At 36.5% G+C, this 21,620-nt stretch overlaps 1 protein-coding gene across 1 annotated transcript; it reads right to left on the reverse strand.

The window, feature by feature from the left end:
• Positions 1 to 18,343: 18,343 nt before the first annotated feature.
• Positions 18,344 to 21,418, reverse strand: LOC143529465 (two-component response regulator ARR2-like). Its single transcript, XM_077025251.1, has 6 exons — positions 21,268 to 21,418; positions 20,763 to 20,915; positions 19,922 to 20,305; positions 19,498 to 19,574; positions 18,794 to 19,417; positions 18,344 to 18,695 (listed from the first exon to the last, which is right to left on the reverse strand). The coding sequence occupies exons 1-6, from the start codon at positions 21,416 to 21,418 to the stop codon at positions 18,615 to 18,617; spliced, it is 1,470 nt and encodes a 489-aa protein (XP_076881366.1). The 3' UTR covers positions 18,344 to 18,614.
• Between the last annotated feature and the right edge of the window lie 202 nt (positions 21,419 to 21,620).

Below are 21,620 nucleotides of genomic sequence, written 5' to 3' on the forward strand. Positions count from 1 at the left end.
TTATAGCTTGTGCCAAGACCTTCCACATGATCCATATCATCCGTATCGAAGATTTGATGATGTCACGGCTCAGCTAATCTCCTAGAATCGCACCCGGGATGTATAGTTTGTAACCATTTACAGTTTTTCTCATGTGATTAAGAATACTTATGTTTTGTTATTGAAGATTGATATATGATTATTGATGTTTAGTATTTCTGTGTGTTCGGTCGGTTTAGGTTTACGTTGGTCTGAACGATCTGTTACCAGTTGCTAGATAATTAGTCATATAACTGTTTGGTTATATTGAATACGATAAAACGTACAATTACCCTTAACTGAGTCACACTGGCAAGGACTGTTTGATAACCCGTGCCGTGTGTAAAGTAATTGTTGACGTCTAAGGTTTTGTCTGGTTGATCACTTTTCAGTTAATCGTTAATAATCAATCTGTTAGGTTGCATGAGATACTTTTTGGTTGCTTACTTGAATTCCCGGGTGTGGTTTGCTTTGTTAACTGCTTAATACTCGTTTACTTGTTCATTGCCTAGTTCTCTTAATTTAAACTATTGCTTGTGTGATCAGCACTAAAACCATTTACTTAATAATATTAAATCTGTTACACGAATTGCATTGACCACATACTCCTTGTGATACGATACCCTACTTGCTCTAACTATTTAGAATAATTAGGTTTTTGATTGACTCAAACGATGGTCATCAGATAGCTATGAAGCCAACGAGCCCAACATGAGGAAGTACCGTGAAAAGGCAAAAGGGTTGATAACCGCGTTTCAAGAATGCACCATCAAACAAGTCCCAAGATCACAAAACAAAAGAGTCGATGCCCTAAGCAAACTAGCATCCCTCACATTTGCACACCTCACCAAGAAGGTTTTGGTGAAAGTGATGAAAACTCCTTCAATTCAAAAATTGGAGGTTCAAGATGTAATCACTGAAGAAGGTCCCAATTGGATAACTCCCATAGAAAAGTTCCTCAAAAATGGTGAGTTACCTTTGGACCAGACGGAGGCTGAAAGGGTTCGAATCAAATCCAGACAGTATGTCTTGCAAGGAGAAATCCTTTATAAAAAGGCCTACCTTGCACCACTACTGAGATGTGTGGGCCCCGAACAAAGTCAATATCTGATCAAAGAGGTTCACGAGGGGATATGTGGAGCTCATTTTGGACCAAGAACGGTGGTTGCAAAACTGATGAACCTCGGATACTTCTGGCCCACAATGCACCGAGATGCAAAGGAACAACTCAAGAAATGTGAAGCTTGTCAAATTCATGCACCGGTTCCCAAAAGCCCTAGACACGATCTAGTCCCCATCTCCTCGGCTTGGCCCTTTCACAAGTGGGGAATGGATATTGTTGGTCCATTCCCACCAGCCAAGGGTGGGGTAAAATTTTTGTTAGTAGCCGTGGACTATTTCACCAAGTGGCCTGAAGTCAAACCACATGCAAAAATAACGGGCAAACAAGTCATTGACTTCGTATGGGAAAGCATCATTTGTCTCTATGGGTTGCCAGGAGTGTTGGTCACGGATAATGGGAAACAATTTGCTGAGAAGCCTTTTAGCACATGGTGCAAAGAATTCAGAATCACTCAAGTGTTCAGCTCAGTTGCATACCCACAATCCAACGACCAAGTTGAAAGAACAAACAGAACCATCGTTGAAGGAATCAAAGCAAGGCTAGGAAGGCACAACAACAATTGGCTTGAAGAACTTCCAAATGTTCTATGGGCAATAAGAACAACCGAAAAAACAAGCCACAAACGAACGCCTTACAGCCTAGTGTTCGGATCGGAAGCTGTAATCCCAGCCGAAGTCGGAGTTATGACTTAAAGAACACTCAACATGGACCTCGAATCAAACAACAATGAGACCATGTTGAATTTGCAACTCCTTGAAGAAATTCGTGATCAAGCCACAATACAAGAGGCTAAGTACAAGCAAAAAATGGAAGCTTATTACAATGCAAGAGTAAAACATGAACGTTTCAAGCCTGGAGACCTTGTACTCCGAAACAATGAGGCCAGCAAGAAAGAAAATCAAGGAAAACTTGGCCCAAAATGGGAAGGACCATACACAATCCTAGAAGCTCACAAGGGTGGATCCTACAAGCTGGCCGACACAGAAGGCAAAAAGCTTCCAAGACACTGGAACGGCAAAACCCTTAAAAGGTTCCATGCCTAGTCAAAATATGTATTTCAAGAGATGTATAATTCTCCTTTTTGTGAACAACGACCTCTTGAATGAATGATAAAGTTTTTGTCATAACTTGTCTTTACAATCCTATAATTAGGTTAAGAACCTAGCAAGAAACTCCATGGCAAGGGCCATGTAAGGGGATGAGCTCCCAGGCCACATCGCTCAATAGGTTCAAGGGTTAAATGGACCTATATAAGGGGTGAGTTCCTATATCAATCCAACTCCATGAGACTTAGAAAAATTTTCAACTAAAACTTGTCTCATAGACGGGTCTGAACAGCCTACACCAATTCGTTCCTTAAACTCAGAAAAAGTTTATGAAACAAAAACATACACTAAGTAGTGATACAAAGGATAATCAACATGTGATTTTTACCTAATGAAGCCTTGAAGCCAAAGTGACTGCATCACTAAAACTTCTTAAGGAAGATTAGCTAAAAACACATCAAACTAACAAGACAAGTAACCATAACACAATACATAGAGCATACGATTTATAAACAAGGCCATTCCAAGGCCATAACTACAACATTCATAATAAGCCAATTAAGGCTAGACAAGGAAATCATGAAGATTCCCATAAAAGTGTATAAACGGCCAACAAGGCCAACGACAACCATAAGGCAGAAACTTTTAGAGTTTCATGCCCAACCTAAATTATTCAAAGTACATAATATTGTTTAAAGATGCTAAGAAAGCTACGAATTAAGTATTTAAACATCAGAAACAGGCTTTGAAGTACTATCCTTACCACCTTTAGCCTTCTTGGACTTCTTGACTTGCGGGCCAACATCAGCAACAGCCGAGCCTTCGAGGCTTGCCACATGAGATCCGTCGCTGCCCCCAGATAAAGTCTCTTCACTATCACTAGAACGGGAGTGTTTCTTCGACAAAGACTCGAGCACCTCTTTAGCAACTTTCTCATCAAGGCCGGCTGGTTTCAAACCCTGCAACATAGAAATGGGCTTACCAAAGCATGACGACACTTCACCCACATAAGGGTAAGTGAGCCTCTCCATGGCACGAACTGAATCCATGAAAAGCTTGTAAGCTTCACGGTTGAACAGGGGTGACTTCTCCAAAGGTTGGCCAGACTCGTGATAACTACAGCCGGCAACGAAGCCCAAATGCTTACCATGGGCCAACAGCTTCGTATACACACCGCCCAACACCGAGTTAAATTCGTTAGAATGAAGCAAGTAAGTCACAACCTGTTGGAATCCGTGCTCAATCAGCCACTTGTTGTCGTCAGAGGTCTGAGTGACCGAAGCCTTCAAGCCTTCCTTCTCCATCTCAAAGGCCTTCCTCTGCACCTCAAAGGCTTCCCGGTCAGCATCCAACTTGGCCCTGTCAGCCTCCATGGCTTTCTTCAACCCTGCCATCTCAATCTCATGGCCACGAGACAACTCGTCAATCCTCTTCACATACACCTTTTCCTTCTCTGAAAAACCTTCAGCCTCCTTCTTCATGGCCGCCATAGAGGCCTTCATCTTTTCCTTCGTCTTCATAATTCATCATACTCCTCCATCCCTTTTCGAAAGCGAGTAACACCCTATGCCAAAAGGGAAGAAAAGTTACAAGAGTTCAAGATCAACCTGGACAACAGGGAATCACCCTCCATCTTGGAGATAGTATCACGAACCCCCGGAGGAGCAAAATTGGCTAACACATCAGCACAAACTTCGGGATCTTTGAAACTATCCCCAACCTTGGCATTCCACTCTGGCACATAAACTGCATTCCCATCCAACCCTTGAACGATCGGCATCACAACCTTCTTGCTAGTCGACTTCTTCTTCTTGGAAACCACCAACCCCTGCTCCTTTTCACCCTCCACAGTTGGACCTTGGTCTTCGGAAACTTGAATGTCATCACTAACCTCAACCGGTTCATGAGAAGATGAGGTGCCAACAGAATTCAGCAAACGTCGTGTGGAACGACGAGTAGAAGACTTCGGAACAACGGTCTTGGTGAACCCTTTAACGTTTGCAACCCCAACATACTCAACGTCCTCAAATCGACCCTCCTTCCCCCGAGCCACCGAAGCATCCCCAACAACAGCCGCATCATCAGTAAAACCAACGTCAGAAGTATCATCGCTCTTTAAGAAGTCCAAAGCCGACATGATTGCAAACACAAAAGAAACCCATTAACAAACATATCAACAAGATAAAGCAAATGCGGGATAAACAAATGCATACCCTTATTATCCCTCATAAGCACAGGATCCCGATTAGGCTTATCCCAAAGTTTGCTAATTCCTAACAACAAAAGAAGGTGTTCGGGAAAAGGACGAAGACGCGATGGACATTTCCTAATCGACTTCAAAAAAGCCTCATTCAACTCCGACTCGGCTGGTTCCGGTTCATTTACAACAGCCTCGGGTTGTCTCCAAACGAGCTTGAACGGAAGGATAGAATCGGAAACAAAAAAAAACGGTCCTTCCAAGAACCGAGGGTTGTAACCGCCGAGGAAACCAAAAACGTATCGACCTTAGTATGTTCAAATGTGTACCAATCGCCGTTCTTCGCTAAGCGAAAGAAACGGCGAAAACTCAACAATGAAGGGTCATAACCTAGGGCTCCACACAAAACCTCAAAATGTGTAACACCCCGCAACCGCAGCGGAAACGTAAACGGGATGCGACAGACACCTCTGATATCAACCACATTGTTTATAAAGAAAACTGAATGCATTAATATACTTCAAAATTACATTATCTCGTATTTCATTACCGTCTAGGTGATACACACATCATACCATACGATACATAATTCTATCTGTCATAATGTATCCTAACATCCCGCACGCAAATCTTACACACATCAAACACTTAGCACGTAAGCAATCAGTTCATCTTAATTGTACCTGAAAAGCATGTGAGAAAACGGGTCAACTACGAATAGTTGGTGAGTTTCACAATTCGAGTAAACCATGATATATCAATATCAAAATATAATATTATCGATGTAATTATGCTGAGCCCACAAGTGAAACCTCTGTTAACCCAGAACACTTCCAATAACCTCTGGGGACACTGTTAACCCAGAAACCCATTTAATAACCTCTGGGGACACTGTTAACCCAGAACACTTCCAATAACCTCTGGGGACACTGTTAACCCAGAACACTTCCAATGACATCTGGGGACACTGTTAACCCAGAACACTGTTGCGGGACCTTACAATATTAACCACTCAGACAATTACCATCTTAGTACATTTCCGTACGATTCCCGAACAATAAACAATATATATAAATCCACGCAAATCCATGCGTTCAGTAAAATCCACGCAAATCCATGCGTTCAGAATGTACTTAAATATTTCAGTAGTAACATGCTTCCGCCCCGGGAAAACATTTAAAACAATTCAGAAAAAGGGGCTCGTGAAACTCACCTTAGCACATGCAAGCAGGTAACAACAATCAATATCAGTTAACCCGTCCAATCTGTAATATGATCCCTACGATCATTACTATACACTCAATATTAATATAACTTTAATCGTATCAACCGGTACATCTGGGGACACTGTTAACCCAGCACTGTACCCGTTCTGGAGGCAAGGTTAACCCAGAAACACTTTTCCGGACTCAGATTGTGATGTCGTTTAGAGTTCAACAGTCAAATCTTCTAATAGCTTGTTTTCCCCGTTTTGCGTGCCTAGCACGGTTATCAAATTTTATGTTTCAAAATGAGTTTGGTCACACACGACCCGAAAATCGTTGTTGACTGATAATTTAATTAAAGATGTGAAATTATAGCTCGGTTTAGACGTCCCGATTGGCCGCGGGACCCGTTTCCGTCTTTGGCGTACCGGAAACTGTTAAAATAGGTTAAAATTACTCAAATCATCCGAATTATTTTCAGATGATTTATTTTTACTTGTTTAACTCATTTATATGAAAATAGTTCATTTTTAGGGTTTTTATACACCAGTCAGCTCGCTTAAGCGAACTTCACCGGTTTACGCGTTTTAACTTTAAAAGTTTGATAATTAGCACGATTAATTATCCGTTTACTCTCGGATCTTGAAATTTTGCACAAATCACTTTTTAACGGTGGGAATTTTATAAAAATATTTCCAGAATTAATTCTTATATTTAAAATTTATTTATCTATTTTTAAACACCATTTAAACACTAAATATGTCGTAAATACCAAACGATCTTAGAAAAATCCCAAATTTTTCCTGGATGTCCCCTGCCATCCACATAGTCCCCTGTAATTTTTCCAGAACCAAAATCTTCTTTTACATGCCCTTTTTACTAAAACCGAGCTAGAAATCCCTAGAACTCGTTTAACCGAAAAGCCTACTTAGACTTCTCCAACTGAACTCAAATTTTGTGTGTGACTTATACATGATATAAAAAGCTTATCTGCAATTTTCCAGAATTTTTCATGATATTTAACTATTTTTCACCATTTTTGGCCAAAACCGAGCATTAAATTCACCAAATATTCATCCTTTATCCAAAAATTACCAAAAATTCACAGAACTCATATTTTCATGTGTTTAACACCTCTGTAAAATTTCATGACCTAACTCTAAACGACCAACAATCTGTCCAAAAACACATACACCAACATAAACCGAATATACCTTACGTTTTCCGCCACTACAAGCTACAAACTCGTCTTTCCGCCTTATCTACCACTAAACACAGAGCCTACAAACAACATACCACAATACCAAGCAAGTCACACTCACGATCAAGCCATTTCTTTCATGGTTACGGTTATGATACAAAAACAAAGATTTAAACCGTAAAAATTCGTTCTTGGTTCGTTTAACCCCTTTCTTGGACCAAGATCCCTTGTATAACCTGTATACATCACTTGATCATGCAAGAATCGGTTTTCATCTTTGAAACCTCATTTTCTTGCAAATAAACTCAAGAAACGAAGATGGAAACGTGATTAACTCGCTTATTTACCTTGTTTTCTTGCTAAAAACTCTCGGTTTTGGATCATGATCTTGAGAGGATTGGAGATTGTTGGATGAGTTTGTGTGAAAAAAGAAAAATGAAGTGGGTTTGTGGGGGTGGTGGTCCGATCGGTCTCTTGGAGGGGTGGGGTGGGACCCACCTCTTCATTTTAGGCCACATGTTTGGATTCTCGTAATCCGGATAATATTTTGGATAATCTGGTTCAGTTCGTTTTTCGGTTAAATGTTTAATTCGGCTTAAAACGAGGCTAAAACGGTCGTTTTTCGGCTAAAAAATGAAATTTATATAAAACCGACTTAAGAACTTTAAAAACTCAAACCATGACTTTCGTTAACTTAAAACATCATATTATTAATAATTTCGCATCTTTTTCGGCTTGATCGATTGTCTCTTGCTTGGTTTGGTATTAAAGGTTTCGTTTAATGTAACGACGTACCATTAAATCGAAATTCTTTTTCTGTGCCTTAATTCACTTATCCCGAAGCTTTAATACTTCGTAAACATCACTAAATATCATATATCTCGTCTATAATTGAACCCTCGATTCGTTCGGGTTTCAATAACTATCGATCGATTAATCGCATATTCAATACAATGAATTATATATTCACGTACAATCAATACAGTGAACCATGTATTCTCGTATAATTACTATGGTAATTCATGTACCAGACATTAAGTATGACGTAACTATTGTCTACCGGTTAGGGTATACCGGGTTTCGTCGGAATCGTTACAAAATGCAAAACCCTAGCGAGCCCTAAAGGATGGATTTGACCGAATGATACACGGTAATACTCCAAAACATTCAAAACAAAAACTGAAAAAGGGTGCCAGAGATTAGAAAATTCAAAATGACGGCAATATAGAGCAATGGAACCCGCCGGACAACGATCGATCGATCGATGAATCGACCGACGGAGCAACCGGTTTATACTTTAACCCTATCCCCCACTCAATACAAAACGATTCAACCTCTTCTTTTTGGCAACCATATTTTCGAAGAAAAGATGAAGGATCAAAACTAACCTGATAGAGGATTGTTATGATGAAAACTTAAAAGAAAAACTAGAAGAAAATGAAAAGTTATGCTATTGGTAACTATTAATGAAAAAGCAGTTATTGGGAACCGCAATATGACAGTTACCATCACATCAACTGTCATGTCAGAAATTCAAAAAACAACCAAAACTGAACAAAGCCTCGAAGCCTACAAGCCTTGCAGCCTTTAAGTAATAAAACAAAATGTGTGCAAAAGTCAAAAGCTCTTGAGCTTACCTCTCAAATCCCTCTGACTTGGGGGGGGGGGGGGGGCTGATGACGGGGGTAGCCCAAGCAAATAATAAAATGGCTGGAACACATTAACGCTAAAAAGGTTAAAAGGTTAAAAGCTTCATTTGCCGCCCAAACTTATGTAAACAAGTACCCACGTGCTACAGTACGATGTCAACTCATTGTTCACATCCTTGTCCCCTCTGAGCAAAGGACATGCTCAGATAAAGTATTATTATTTTAATTATGGACCAGCGGTCCAAAGCTTCCCGCCCACAAAGGTCAACTCTCTAGGCAAACTGGAGGGGAACTAGTTTAGTTACAACTGGACGAAAGGTTTAAGTCTCTTCTCCTATATAAGAAAAACTTAGCCACAAACATAAACAGAACAAGATCTGGGCAGATATCATACTCTCCCTAATCTTCACTCATTCCTTGAGAAATATGCTCTTAGCTTATTTCTTTCTTAGTTCAATAACTTCATAGCTTCACCAAGAACATCATCCTAAAACCGATTCCAAACATCATGGTTCCGGATCCTTGGTGAACTGTAACGATCAAACAACAAACTAGTGAACCTCCTTCTACGTTTGGCAAACGTAGAGGGACACCACGACCTGCATTAGATTAACCTGAACCCTTGAAGCCTGTTAGCCTAACCAGCCCATTCACTATCATTGGTCTTATCTTTGTTGTAGCAACAGGTACAGTTAATTGTCGATTTGGCTACCTGGCGGCAACATATTAATCCTTGAATTTAGTTTTTTTTTTGTTTTAGTTCTAGCATTGCGACGGATACAATAGAAATCAAACGAAATCGCGTAGACTTACAGCCCCCAACGACCTGGGCCGACAACGCTCGGGTTTTACCGACATCATCCCATTGGTTTTGGTCCACCTCATTTTTAAATATTTTCCCCCATTTTTAGCTCCGGTACTGTAACGAAAGTAACGGAAACCGACCAAACTCGTGTCGAGTTACCACTTCAAAGCCCGGGATTGACAACACTTGGGTTTTACTACTGCCTTGGTTTACCGAACAAAAAAACATTGAATATTTAATTTTTTATATGCTAATTTGACTGATTTAATTTTTGGGTTTTAACGCTCAAGCTTTGCCAACGTTTTCTATATCGTAACCATTGTAACTGATAATGTTTGAATTTGTGTCGACTCACTATTGCAACGCTCGGGTTTCATCAACATCCGGGTTTAAACGTTGGGTTTTCACAACATCTTCCTTTTTTTTTACTTCCGGTACCGTAACGAAAATCAACTAAATGTCAATTCTTTTTTTGTTTAAGTTCCGGTATCGTAACGAACGTGACAACAACTGACCAAATACGTATAGACTCACTGCATTTTGTTTTAATTTTGACACCCTAATAAATGTCACGAAAACCTACTGAATGCCAATTTTGTTTTTGTTTTAGTTCCGGTACCGTAAGCAATGTGCCGGAAATATGCTGAATTTGCTTAGACTCGTCGCCTCAACTTCCGGGATCGACAATTCTCAGATCTTCCCAACGCCCAAGTTTTACCGACTAACGCCACTCGTTTGATCCACCTCAAATTTTATATGTTTTTATTTTATTTTAGGTTCTAAGTTCCAGTTTCATAATGCACTTAACTGAAACCGGTCAAATTCGTGTTGACTTACCACCTAACACCCGCGACCGGCAACGTTTTGGTTTATCATCTCTCGGGTTTTACCAACTTGCCCAATGCAACGCGTCGGGTAAAACATTAGTTGGTTATATTTAAAAAAACTAACGCCAGTGGTGACAATGGCTGTGTGACGTGTCAGTGGTGACGCGATGATGGCAGATGTTGACGGTGGTTGATGTGAGCTAATTGGGCCCGCTTTAAAAAATTGAGTGCATTTTTTTTCCTAACGGCATGTTATAACACAATCAGCATTTAACTTCAAGCTATTATAACAGTTAGCTTATATTTATTAACATACTTTACGAAAACAAGATATTATAACAATAACATATAAACGTATTTTTTACCCATAACAAATATATTTAACGTATTCTACAAATATTCAAACGGATTCCGTCTATCGATCCTCATAGACAACACTTTGAGGGGGATGAGTGGCTCAATGAATGAAGACCGGGATCTTTGTGGTCTTCGGTTCGATCCTGAAGGTGTTCAAGTTTTACAACTAATGAGCATTCGGGAGGGTAGATTTCCCCCGGTATTGAAGATAACTTGAAGACGCTTAAGGAATCCGTATGGCTGACTGACCTTTTTGCCATTGGATCATCACGTACAAAATACCTTGACAATTCTCTGTTTGTTGGTCGTTAAAAGAAGATTGCGTCTATATTTGTAAATACAAAGATCTTATGTGTATATATTATGTAACTAATTATCGTCAATCAAGATTTATAATTTTATGGAGCTGTAACATACGATCTAACATGACGAGCAGGGCCGGCCCCGATGATTTAAATACCTCGGCCGAACCTAAATTAAAAGGCCCCTATGTCTTAAACGTCATATATCTTAAACGGATAATGGATAAAAAAACGTTTTGGGCTTGTATAGCTAATTTGACAAATACTCGTTAATCAGTTTACGCGAAACAAGATCACCAACAATTCAATTTTTTTAAAAAAAAATCAACCTTTCTAGCCTCTTTAAGTTTCGATTTTATTAGTATTTGAAAGATAGGATATAACTCAACAATTGTTTAAGGTTTTTCTTATAAACAATTCTTTTAGAAAAATATTTTCAAAAAAGCAAACATGATTTAATAGTTAAAAAATAAAATAAGTCGAATAAATTATAGCCAATTTAATGTTATTAAATTGATATACAAAATAAAATAAACATATAGAATTAAAAGAAAAAAAAGCACCGGTTATGTCATATCATTTACTTAGTAATAAATAAAAAGTTCATCATCGTCATCGTACTCAGTATATCCCATTAATAGCAAAACTATGGTAGGGTCTGAGAGAGTAAGATGTAGACAGCTTTATCTGTACCCCATAGGGATAGAGAGACTGCTTCCGGTGAGACCTCTGGCTCGATAGTAGTTTTGCATCATGCCTTGAACATAAGGCACATAACACTTAATCATCGGGGCATCGGCTGATCGGTGCATGTACCCTTGTCTTTCGGCTATCAGCGCCACCACATGATGCATGATTAATCTTCCGCCACTTTTAACGTTATTTTCACGAGATTACTAAAATAACGTCAAATAATAAATAAAAAGTTAAAAACTATAAATAAACTTACACCTTCAATTAGTTAAAATAGAAAAAAACTATATGTGAATAAAGTAACTTATTGTTTAGTGGTGATGTCAGATAAAATTAGAAGAGAATACAGAGACTATAGACTCTATAGACTTTAATTAATAAAATAATATTCTCTTTCCAAACAAGTCTTCTTCTTCTACACCATGCCTCTCCACCTCGAAAAGCTTATATCACTTCAAATTTCAAGCAAAAAATCATGGGATTTATGTAAAATAAATCTGGCCCCCGAAAACTATAGGCCCCGATTAGTTGTCCGGCTCACACTACCCTAGGGTCGGCCCTGAATTGACGAGCGTGTAAAATGGTGGATTTTATAATCATATAACTTATTTTTACCTCCTTATAACTTATAATTTATGATAAATTAGAAAAAAAAGGTTTAGTTTTCTTATTATGTGAGAAGAAATGTTAAAAAATTACATTTATAACTTATGATTTCTCCTTATAAGTTATAAAATAAATAAAAATAAGGAATTCCAAACACCCCTAAACGATACACGCATAGCTATTAAGTCCATCATGTTGGACCGGAGCGTCATCTGCTTCAATAATTAATGCGAAAAAAAAAAAGAACAATATATGATCTTGCCCCACATACCAATAGATATGTATACTTCGTTATAAAAAAGATTAACGGCTATTATTCTACTCATAAAATATCATCTAAACCTACACCATCTAGAAGGTTTGAACCCCAATACATAATTAGTTTCATCACAAATAAATTCATTTTTTACAGTAAATAGTTGCAAGAGCTATTTACTGATTTATATATTCTTTTACAAATAACTAAGAACCATTTAATATTATATGTAGTTAACGATAATCAAATAAACAAGTACCAAACTAGTTTATGTGTTAGGCTAATTGTAGCAGGGTGGTGTCCTTGTCACCTCATCAATATTTTCCTAGCTAAACCATTACAAGTTTACAATAATTTACAAGTTTACATTGTTTTTAACGCATGCGAGGGCTCAAGGCTGTAAGGACATAACTAAGTCCAACCAATTAAATTAAATTCTCTTATACATTTATAAAAAAAAATATCAAAATATAATAGTGTTTATCAAATTATTACGTATTTTTATGGAAAAGTAAGTGAGAGCTCAATGCATATATGACAATGACGAGACGAGATATTTTTTACTTTTTAGTTAAACCATTACGCATAGTCTTACATTTAAGGTAATAAATACAAATGATTATGTGCTTTATGCCGAAAATTGATAAAAGATGTTTCTCGCTTAATTTAAACGAATTGTGTTGGTTGTGGTCCAAAACTTTGAGGACATAAGTGAAAGTTCAAATCTTAAAGAATCCATTCCATAACTTTGGTAAATATAAATGACAGAAATTATAATTTAGTCTTAAAAAATGGAAGAATTTCAATAAATATTTAAGAAGAGGAGAATAAGGATTTCGAATTAACAAAAGATCTATTTTATGTGTCAGCTAGGAATGAGCTCGGTAACATACCTTATCGAGGTGAGTGGCTAAACTAGCATGCACGGTAAGAATGTTTTCTTTTTTTGAATAGTGAACTTCATTTTTAATTCTTGTTTATATTTGTAAATACAAAGAAGACCTCTCATTTCCTAACCTTTAAATGTTTTATGGTTTGTCTTTTTTAATAGACCATCACCCCATTAATAATAACCTTATAATATTGAACACCAGTAAAAGGCTATATGTTGAATTAATTGATTTAAGTTATTTATAAAATAAGAATCCAATTAAGAAGGTGTTTTCCACCTAGGAAACTCCATCGACCACATCATGTCTTAGTGCATGTTTAGTTGTTTACTCAAAACAACACAATCAAGTGATCAACAACGTTAACTTTTTCCAACATAGTTCCATTGAGGAAATCGAATTTTTGGATGTTTTTACCAACAAATTTGTTGCCTATGAAAACAATCAAATCATGTGAAAAAGAACAACATCAAACGACACAAAATATTTCAAAAGACACTGATATAGCAACGTGTTAGATATTTTAGTGTAATTAGATTGACTTGTCGTCAAATGTAATCATAATACACATTAACAAGTCAGGAGGCCGGTGTGGGGTGCACACTTGGGGTAGGGTCTACCGATGGCTAGTCGAGATATGGCATAATTTTATGATCATTTAAAATTTGCAATGGTACACGAATTCAGTCTAAAAATCTCGTTCTTGATCTCATCTGGTTGAATTATTTGGGTAACCACCAAATAGTTTCAATCTGAAGTGCTACAAGACTTTCAAATAATCCGAGTAAGTAATCTGAAATTCCCCAACACAATGTTAGTGAACAAACTGAATGAAATAAACGCACAAAATAAAACAAGAGAAGGTGATTAGAAGCTTTCACTTTATTAAATGAACTGCATGAAATAAAAAGGTCAGAGATCGAACAAAGTTTATATAGACTCTCAAAACAAAATTAACAAATAACCAACAAACTATATATCCCACAACCATGCATGAAACCAGAAAACTGACAAACTCGACTAACAGTTCTCATTCAAATTTAAACAAGACTCTGACCCAACCGTGCTCCTAATCCATCAAACAACCCAACTAGTAGATTTTATTTCTTTGAACGGGCATGTAGGTACCCAACGAGACTAGATGATGTATGATCTTCCACCTGTTTAAGATATAGACGAAATTTCTGCACAAAATATGTACACACATGAGCAATTTCTTTATAAAAAGTAAACAAAAACAAAAAATTGATGAAATTAATTTCAAGATACCTGAAGATGACTGGCAACATTTTCTACGCTCATACCTGGAACGTCGTTAGTTAAGTGTTATGTGCCTTATGTCCAAGGCTTGATGTAAAACTACTTTCGAGCCGGGGGTCTCACTGGAAGCAGCCTCTCTATTCCTACAGGGTAGAGGTAAGGCTGTCTACATCTTACCCTCCTCAAACCCTACCATAGCTCTGCTATTGGTGGGATATACTGAATACGATGATGATGATGATGATGATACCTGGAACGTCGTTCATCAGCTCCAAGATTTTGCTTGGTTCAGCTTATGCATTGACATAAGACAGTTAGACTCAGAAATGTATCATAAGATCGTGTGTTGTGGTTGAGGACGTCCACCATGCGACGCCACCTCACCCGTTTACCCACCATCAAATCATAACACCTCCCAGGCGCCAAACCTTTTGCCCGTGCTCGCCATCCCAATAACGCCCAAGAGGGCTAGAAAAAGGTGGGGTCCACCCCATTTTGGTAATCAATTTTTTTGTTTTGTTTTTTAATATTTAGTTAAAACACAATACCTTACTTGACAATGACGTGACGTGGCATTTTAACTAACTAAACCACAACACATGGTCTAATTAAACAAATACATAAATGAGAGAAATAATTCAAAAAGACGAGAAAAGAAAGTTGTTACCATCGATTCCAAGCTGAGAAATCGCCAAAATGAACCTTTGATGATTCTCGAAAGACCAAGCGACATGAGGTTTCTTTGGATATTTTGAAACATGCTCTTCATTTTCAGAAGACGTATAATCAACTTCTTCCGTAACATTTTGATGTTGGTCGACACTATCGACACTTGTTAACGGCTTGAAATCTTTTAGCTCGTGTTTCTGTCTTCGAACCACGTGTTGCCATATGTTACGCAAGATCTCTATACTAATGCGCTTCACCAAAAAATCGCATGCACCTTGAGTTACAGCTTGCATTACTGCATCATGGCTATCATCCCCTGATATCACTGTAAATTTGACTATATTAATAAAACAAAACCAAAAGAAAAGGAAATTCAAAAGCATGATGTTTGAATTGTGAGTGTGTTGGCCCAACCCAAAGATTAAACCCATAAAACCATAACAAAAAGATGAACAAAACTTGTGTTCGTGGAACAAACAACTGACCAAACAAAAGGCTTATTAAATTGTAAATTGCATACTCAAAACAAAGACCAAACAACTGTATTTATAACGTAACCAAATCTAAACATGCTATGACTTAAATTACTTAACTTGCAAACCAAATAAATCTACTAAATAATTCTTAAACATTAAAACTTCCTAGATAACTTACACTATTTATTAAAAACTAAACTTGCATCTTCAACCGTTCAATTTTCTTTTAAACTCGATTTTATGAATCATGACTAACTTTCAATAGAATATATACACATATGTGTATGTGTGATGAGAATAAGTGTCATAAAATAAGAAACAACCACAAACATTTGAAGTTAACAAAACCACATTGAGACTTAGGCCCCGTTTATTGTCATTGACGGAGGCTTAGCCCGTTTATTAAATCGTTTATTTTTCATCTTAAAAAAACCGAAAGAAATAGTGTTTATTGTTTGTCAACTGTCACTTCTAACATGTAAAATAAAAATCCAACGAAATCCAGTTAGATTGTGTCAACTTACTAATAACTGGAATGTCCATTTCTAGCCCAATGTGAGCAAGAAGCTTGAATCCATCCATGTGTGGCTTATGAACATCAACTAGAACAATATCATACCTACTTTTATTTTCCCTCAACAATGATAAACCAATCAAAGGTTTATTGCATGTTGTTACTGCAAAATTAACAAACAATAATCCACCATCAACAAATATATTCTTTAAACAATGATGTCATCAGATCTAATTAATTGGTATTTTTTATTGTACCTAGATACTTGCATTGTTTGAGCATCTTTTCTAAGATCTTGAGAGAAAAAGGATTATCATCAACAACAAAAACACGGAGCCCTGCCGGGAACTTGTCGGCTACAACGTCGGCGACAACGGTCTTGCTTGAACCACGCATCATCATTCTATGTTTCTGAATGTTTTGAGGTTCAAATTGTTGCTTCTTATGAGAGTTGAGTTTTCTTTTTTTATAGATGTTTTCCTTTGTAACGGTGTTTTAAATTTGGTATGTGTTAAACTTCGGAAGGAATTTATTTTAAAAAAATGGAGTTATCTTTTATTTCCTTATTTATTAAATTGATATTTTTCAAAACTATTTTGTTTTTTAATTTATTACACATTATGGTTTTTTTTAATCTATCTATTCGATCATATCATTACACTTTTCTTTTATTTTTCCTTTAATCTAGTCATTATATTGTTTTTTATAACAAATATATGCTTCTTCTTATTATTTTTTTAATATTTTTAATCAACTCATGTCAAATACAAACTATAAGCACGAAATAAATTTTGAAAATGAAATAAGCAATATGAAAAACTAATCCAACATTTATACATATGGTCCGCTTTCTGCTTCGATAAACGAAGAAAATAAGACCAAAAAATTTGTTATGTTAGTTAAACAAACGGATATTAGCAATTGAGCATGATCGTATGTTCTTTACTTTCGTACACATTTTGTTTTAAGTTCATTCGTTTTTATCAACTAAGTTACATATTAGCAATAACAATTGCCCCATCATGCATCAACCCTCACTCAAAAGAATTAAGTATCAGTAATCGACTAACGAACTGAACGAACAAAAAAGTAACATACTTTTTTTCTTAATTTGTTCATTACATTCGTTTAAGCTAGCATATTTCTATTCTTAATTGCTTGACTCGATATAGATAAGACATCATATCCCCTTTCACTTGAATTAAAAAGATATGTTAAAAACAAACCCATAGCATAATGGTTAGAGTCACAATGACGTAGTTCTTTTTTTTTTCTTTACATAAGTCCCAAAGTGTGAAAATAATACTTAAATACTTTTATAAAGTTGAAAAAAGATGTCAAGTTATCAACAATTCAACATCATCTCTTTATACAGAGAGACTACAACATGTCAACAAGAATGATAAAATGTCATAAATATTCTAATATTCAAACTAAAGATGCAATAATAACTAACAAACAAACTTAAAGAATAATAATAAATCAAACTATAATATCTATCATCTATAAAAAAAAAAGAAACTTTGGCTATAATATCATCACAACGTGTAGCTTAATAATGAAATGTAGCAAAGCAAGCATACAAGAAATGCAATGTCGAACCTGATTCTTGCCGATCATTGCTGCATTCGTTGTACCGGGTTTAAAAGTTCAAGGCATGGGCATGATTCTTGCAAATCATTGATGTATTTGTTGTTCCCGTCTTTAGATAAATAAAACGCATAATGGTCACTAAGAACGTGTTTAAATATATACAAACTAATACATCATTTTATTAATATATTATAATATTACAAATAAATTACACATAAATTTCTTATGATTTTAGGAAAATCATGAATATTATACTTCGTTAGTCTTCCTAATTTCAAAATAGAGATGAGCTAGGTACCGAGCCAGTACCTCTCCCGAATTTCCCGATCTCGAATTTCCAAAAATTTGATACCAGCATCGATGCTGAAAATACTCGGTTCGGTCCTTAAATATTTGTTAAATACCGATACATATTCTAATTTAACGATTTTCTTAAAGACGTACTAGTACCAGTTTCGAAATACTCTCATCCCTTTTTCAAAAAGAATATACAAAATCCATCCTCCATAATAATCTTCTTAAATCATAAAAACAATCCCACTGTTTACGTTTCTCACCTTCAGATCTTCACCGACCATATTTTCAGTTTTTTTTAAAGATATTTAACTCATTTTTAATCAATAAATCCAAATAAATATGTTTTAAAACTTCTTTGGAAACAAGATAATCAACCTTAAAATCATGTATCTACAAACCAACCCACAGACAAACATCAAAACATAAACGTTCAAAGCCCTCTACATTTCCAAACAACCAACGTTAATATTTCCGAACATAAAAACCTAAGATCCGTTGAGAAAATCGAATTTTTGGATTTTTTACCAACAAATTTGTTGCCTATAAAAACAGTCAAAAATTCATGCGCCAAAAACAACCTTCGACAAAACGAAATGTACGAAATCCTTAAAAGACACTGAAAATAAAACTTCAAGTCCCCCTCAGAAGATCATCAAACGCATACCCATTGAACCCATTCTCGTTTTTCAATTGCCCAAAGCCTTCTTGCGGCTGCATCAAAAATTCTACACACATTATTTCATACAGTAGTACAGTACAACCATAACAATGCATCACAAATATTATTGTATCATAGAACATTTATTTACCTGCTTAAAAATTGCAGACAGGAGGTCATCTTGATTATCCCCGGGCCCGTTACGGTGGGTCCCGCTTTCGTCATCTACCACCAACGACGCAACTGGGTCAGTTTCCTTGCTAGACGAATAAGCCAACCAATCGTTAAACGACGGGTTCGGAAAACCAGAACCAGGTCTCGTCTGGTTTGACTCGTTTAAAACATTGTAGTTTGGAGCAAACCCGGGCGGATGTTGACTTTGACTTTGACCGACCATTGGCATCAGCATTTGACCATTCGCACCGTTAAACGAACGCTGTCGGGATTGATGCAAGCTGACAAACTGCTTCGGTTGCATATTAGTTGGAATGCCATGAAGTAAATGTGGCGGTTTGACTTCTGAATATCTCAACATTGAGTTATCGAAGTTAAACGCGTTTCTTTGATCGATACCAGGCATAGAAATAGGAGATTTCAAGTTATTTGAACGATTAATAACCGCAGCTTGGAGTGTCGCGAAGCTTTGACCCGGGAGTTGACCACCGGAAGTGAGAGCTTGAAGATCATAACCCGCATCGGGATTACCCATAAACGAGGCATCCATGGGGCCCAGATGCTGGGAACTGCTCAGCCGTTTAAGATATAGACGATATTTCTGCACCAAATATGTGAATTAACTTCTTTTGTAATAAAAATTTAAATTTATTTCAAAATTTTGGTGAAATTTTAAGATGCCTGAAGATGGCTGGCAACATTTTCGCGGCTTATACCCGGAACGTTCATCAGCTCCAAGATTTTCTTTGGAACAGCTTCTGTATTAACAAGTGGAAAATGTTATACGAGCTCGTTTAAATATAAAATAAGGTTTTATACGAGTTACTTTAGAAATTGTATAAGGGATGTGCATGAAACCGCAATAACTTATTCAATGACCGAAATAACTGAACTCAACCCAAAACCAACGGTTCGGTTTTATATTTTTCAGCCCAAAAGTTTCAAGCCAAAACGGCGGAACTTAAACCATACCAAATCAGACCCACTGTGACAACCGAAAAAGGCCGAAACAGAACATATACTGAATGATGTAGCAGTACTGTTGTAAAAAATACATATAAATGCAACAAAACAATATAAAAGAAACGAGGAAAGAAGTTCTTACTATCTAACCCGAGCTGGTTAACCGCAGCCATGAACTGTTGATGAAGATCAACGGACCAAACAACACGAGGCTTCTTAGAAGAACAAGACTCGTCTCGCTCTTCAGATTCATCCTCATCGTCTTTCCTCCTTTTTGTGTTTTTCCAATTATTCCCTTCGTTTGTGGAAGACGTATAGTCAACATCTTCCGGAACTTTCTGATGTTGGTCAACATCATCAGCACTTGTTAACGGCTCGAAATCTTTCCACTCGTTTTTCCTTCTTCGAACCACGTGCTGCCATATGTTACGCAACGCCTCTAAACGAACAGGTTTTATTAAATAATCGCATGCACCGTGTGTTACACCCTTCATTACTACGTTGCTGCTGTCATCCGCTGACATCACTGTAAAGTTGACCACATTATGAAAGTCAAAATTTGACCATATTATCATGGCGTTGACTATCAAAAACTGAAAGTCAACAACATGAAGAAATCCTAAGATATGACTTCTGTCAAATAAATCATGGCGTTGACTATCATAAATTGAAAGTCAACAACATGAAGATACTGCAGATAAAAACTGGTTGACTTATTGATGAGTGTTGACTTTCTAGATTGTGCAAATTTCACCAACAATTTATCAAATTAAACCTTAAAAATTCAACACACATAAACAGTAGTTGACTTTTCAACAACTACATATGCAAATTTGAACAGTAATAAAATAAAACATGCATTTGACCATATCAAGAACACAAATAAATTCAAATCAAATCAAACAAAAAAAAACACAAATTTCAAAACCTTAAACTAAACCGCGATAAACACGAAAAAAGTCAAAACAAATGCATTGACTTACTGATAACAGGAAGATCCATCTCAAGCCCAATACATTCAAGAAGCTTGAACCCATTCATATCTGGCATATGCACATCACTCAAAACTACATCATACCCACTTTTATTTTCCCTCAATAATGATAACCCAATTTCAGCTCTGTTGCATATTGTCACTGCAAATAAATAAATAAATAAATAAATAATTAAATTAATCAATATTCAACCCAAAATTGTTAAATTACACATAAACAACAAATTCAATCTCAACAGTTAAACATATTCAATATAATAAAAACCCAATTTTAATTAGGGTTTATTTCAAATAAATAAACCCTAACTAAAATTTTGGTTTTATTATATTATAATATTATATTAATTTTTTCCTTCATTAATACCAAACAAAATAATCCCGGTTAGAACATGGAGGCAGGTAAACGGACAACAAGTTGTGACACCAGTCCACCTTCATCGTTCTTATACGTCGATAAGTTACTGCTAAGCACATGCTATATATTAAATTCATACCTTCATAGTTGCATTTTTTGAGCATCTTTTCCAATATCACAAGACACGTAGGATCATCATCCACAACGAGAACACGTAGTCCTGCCGGAAACTTTTCCGGCATACCGCCGGCGACAGGCTTCCAGTTAGACCCACTTGAAGCAGGCATCATGAATGAATATGTTGTAATCGAAAATGAATTAAATGGATATTCGGATACCCTTTGAAGTTGATTTCAAAACAGAATCATCCAATTGTGGGTTTATATCGCCAATTTTTAGCATAATGTTAATGTTAGAGAGAGAAAGAAAGAGCAAAGAAACCGTTTATGTGAGAGTTGAGTTGAGTTGAGTTGAGTTGAGTTGAGTTGAGTT

Source organism: Bidens hawaiensis, unplaced genomic scaffold (genome assembly GCF_021521415.1).
Source record: "Bidens hawaiensis isolate Kalapana, Puna unplaced genomic scaffold, B.hawaiensis_p1.1 tig00008556_1, whole genome shotgun sequence".
Classification (NCBI taxonomy): domain Eukaryota; kingdom Viridiplantae; phylum Streptophyta; class Magnoliopsida; order Asterales; family Asteraceae; genus Bidens; species Bidens hawaiensis.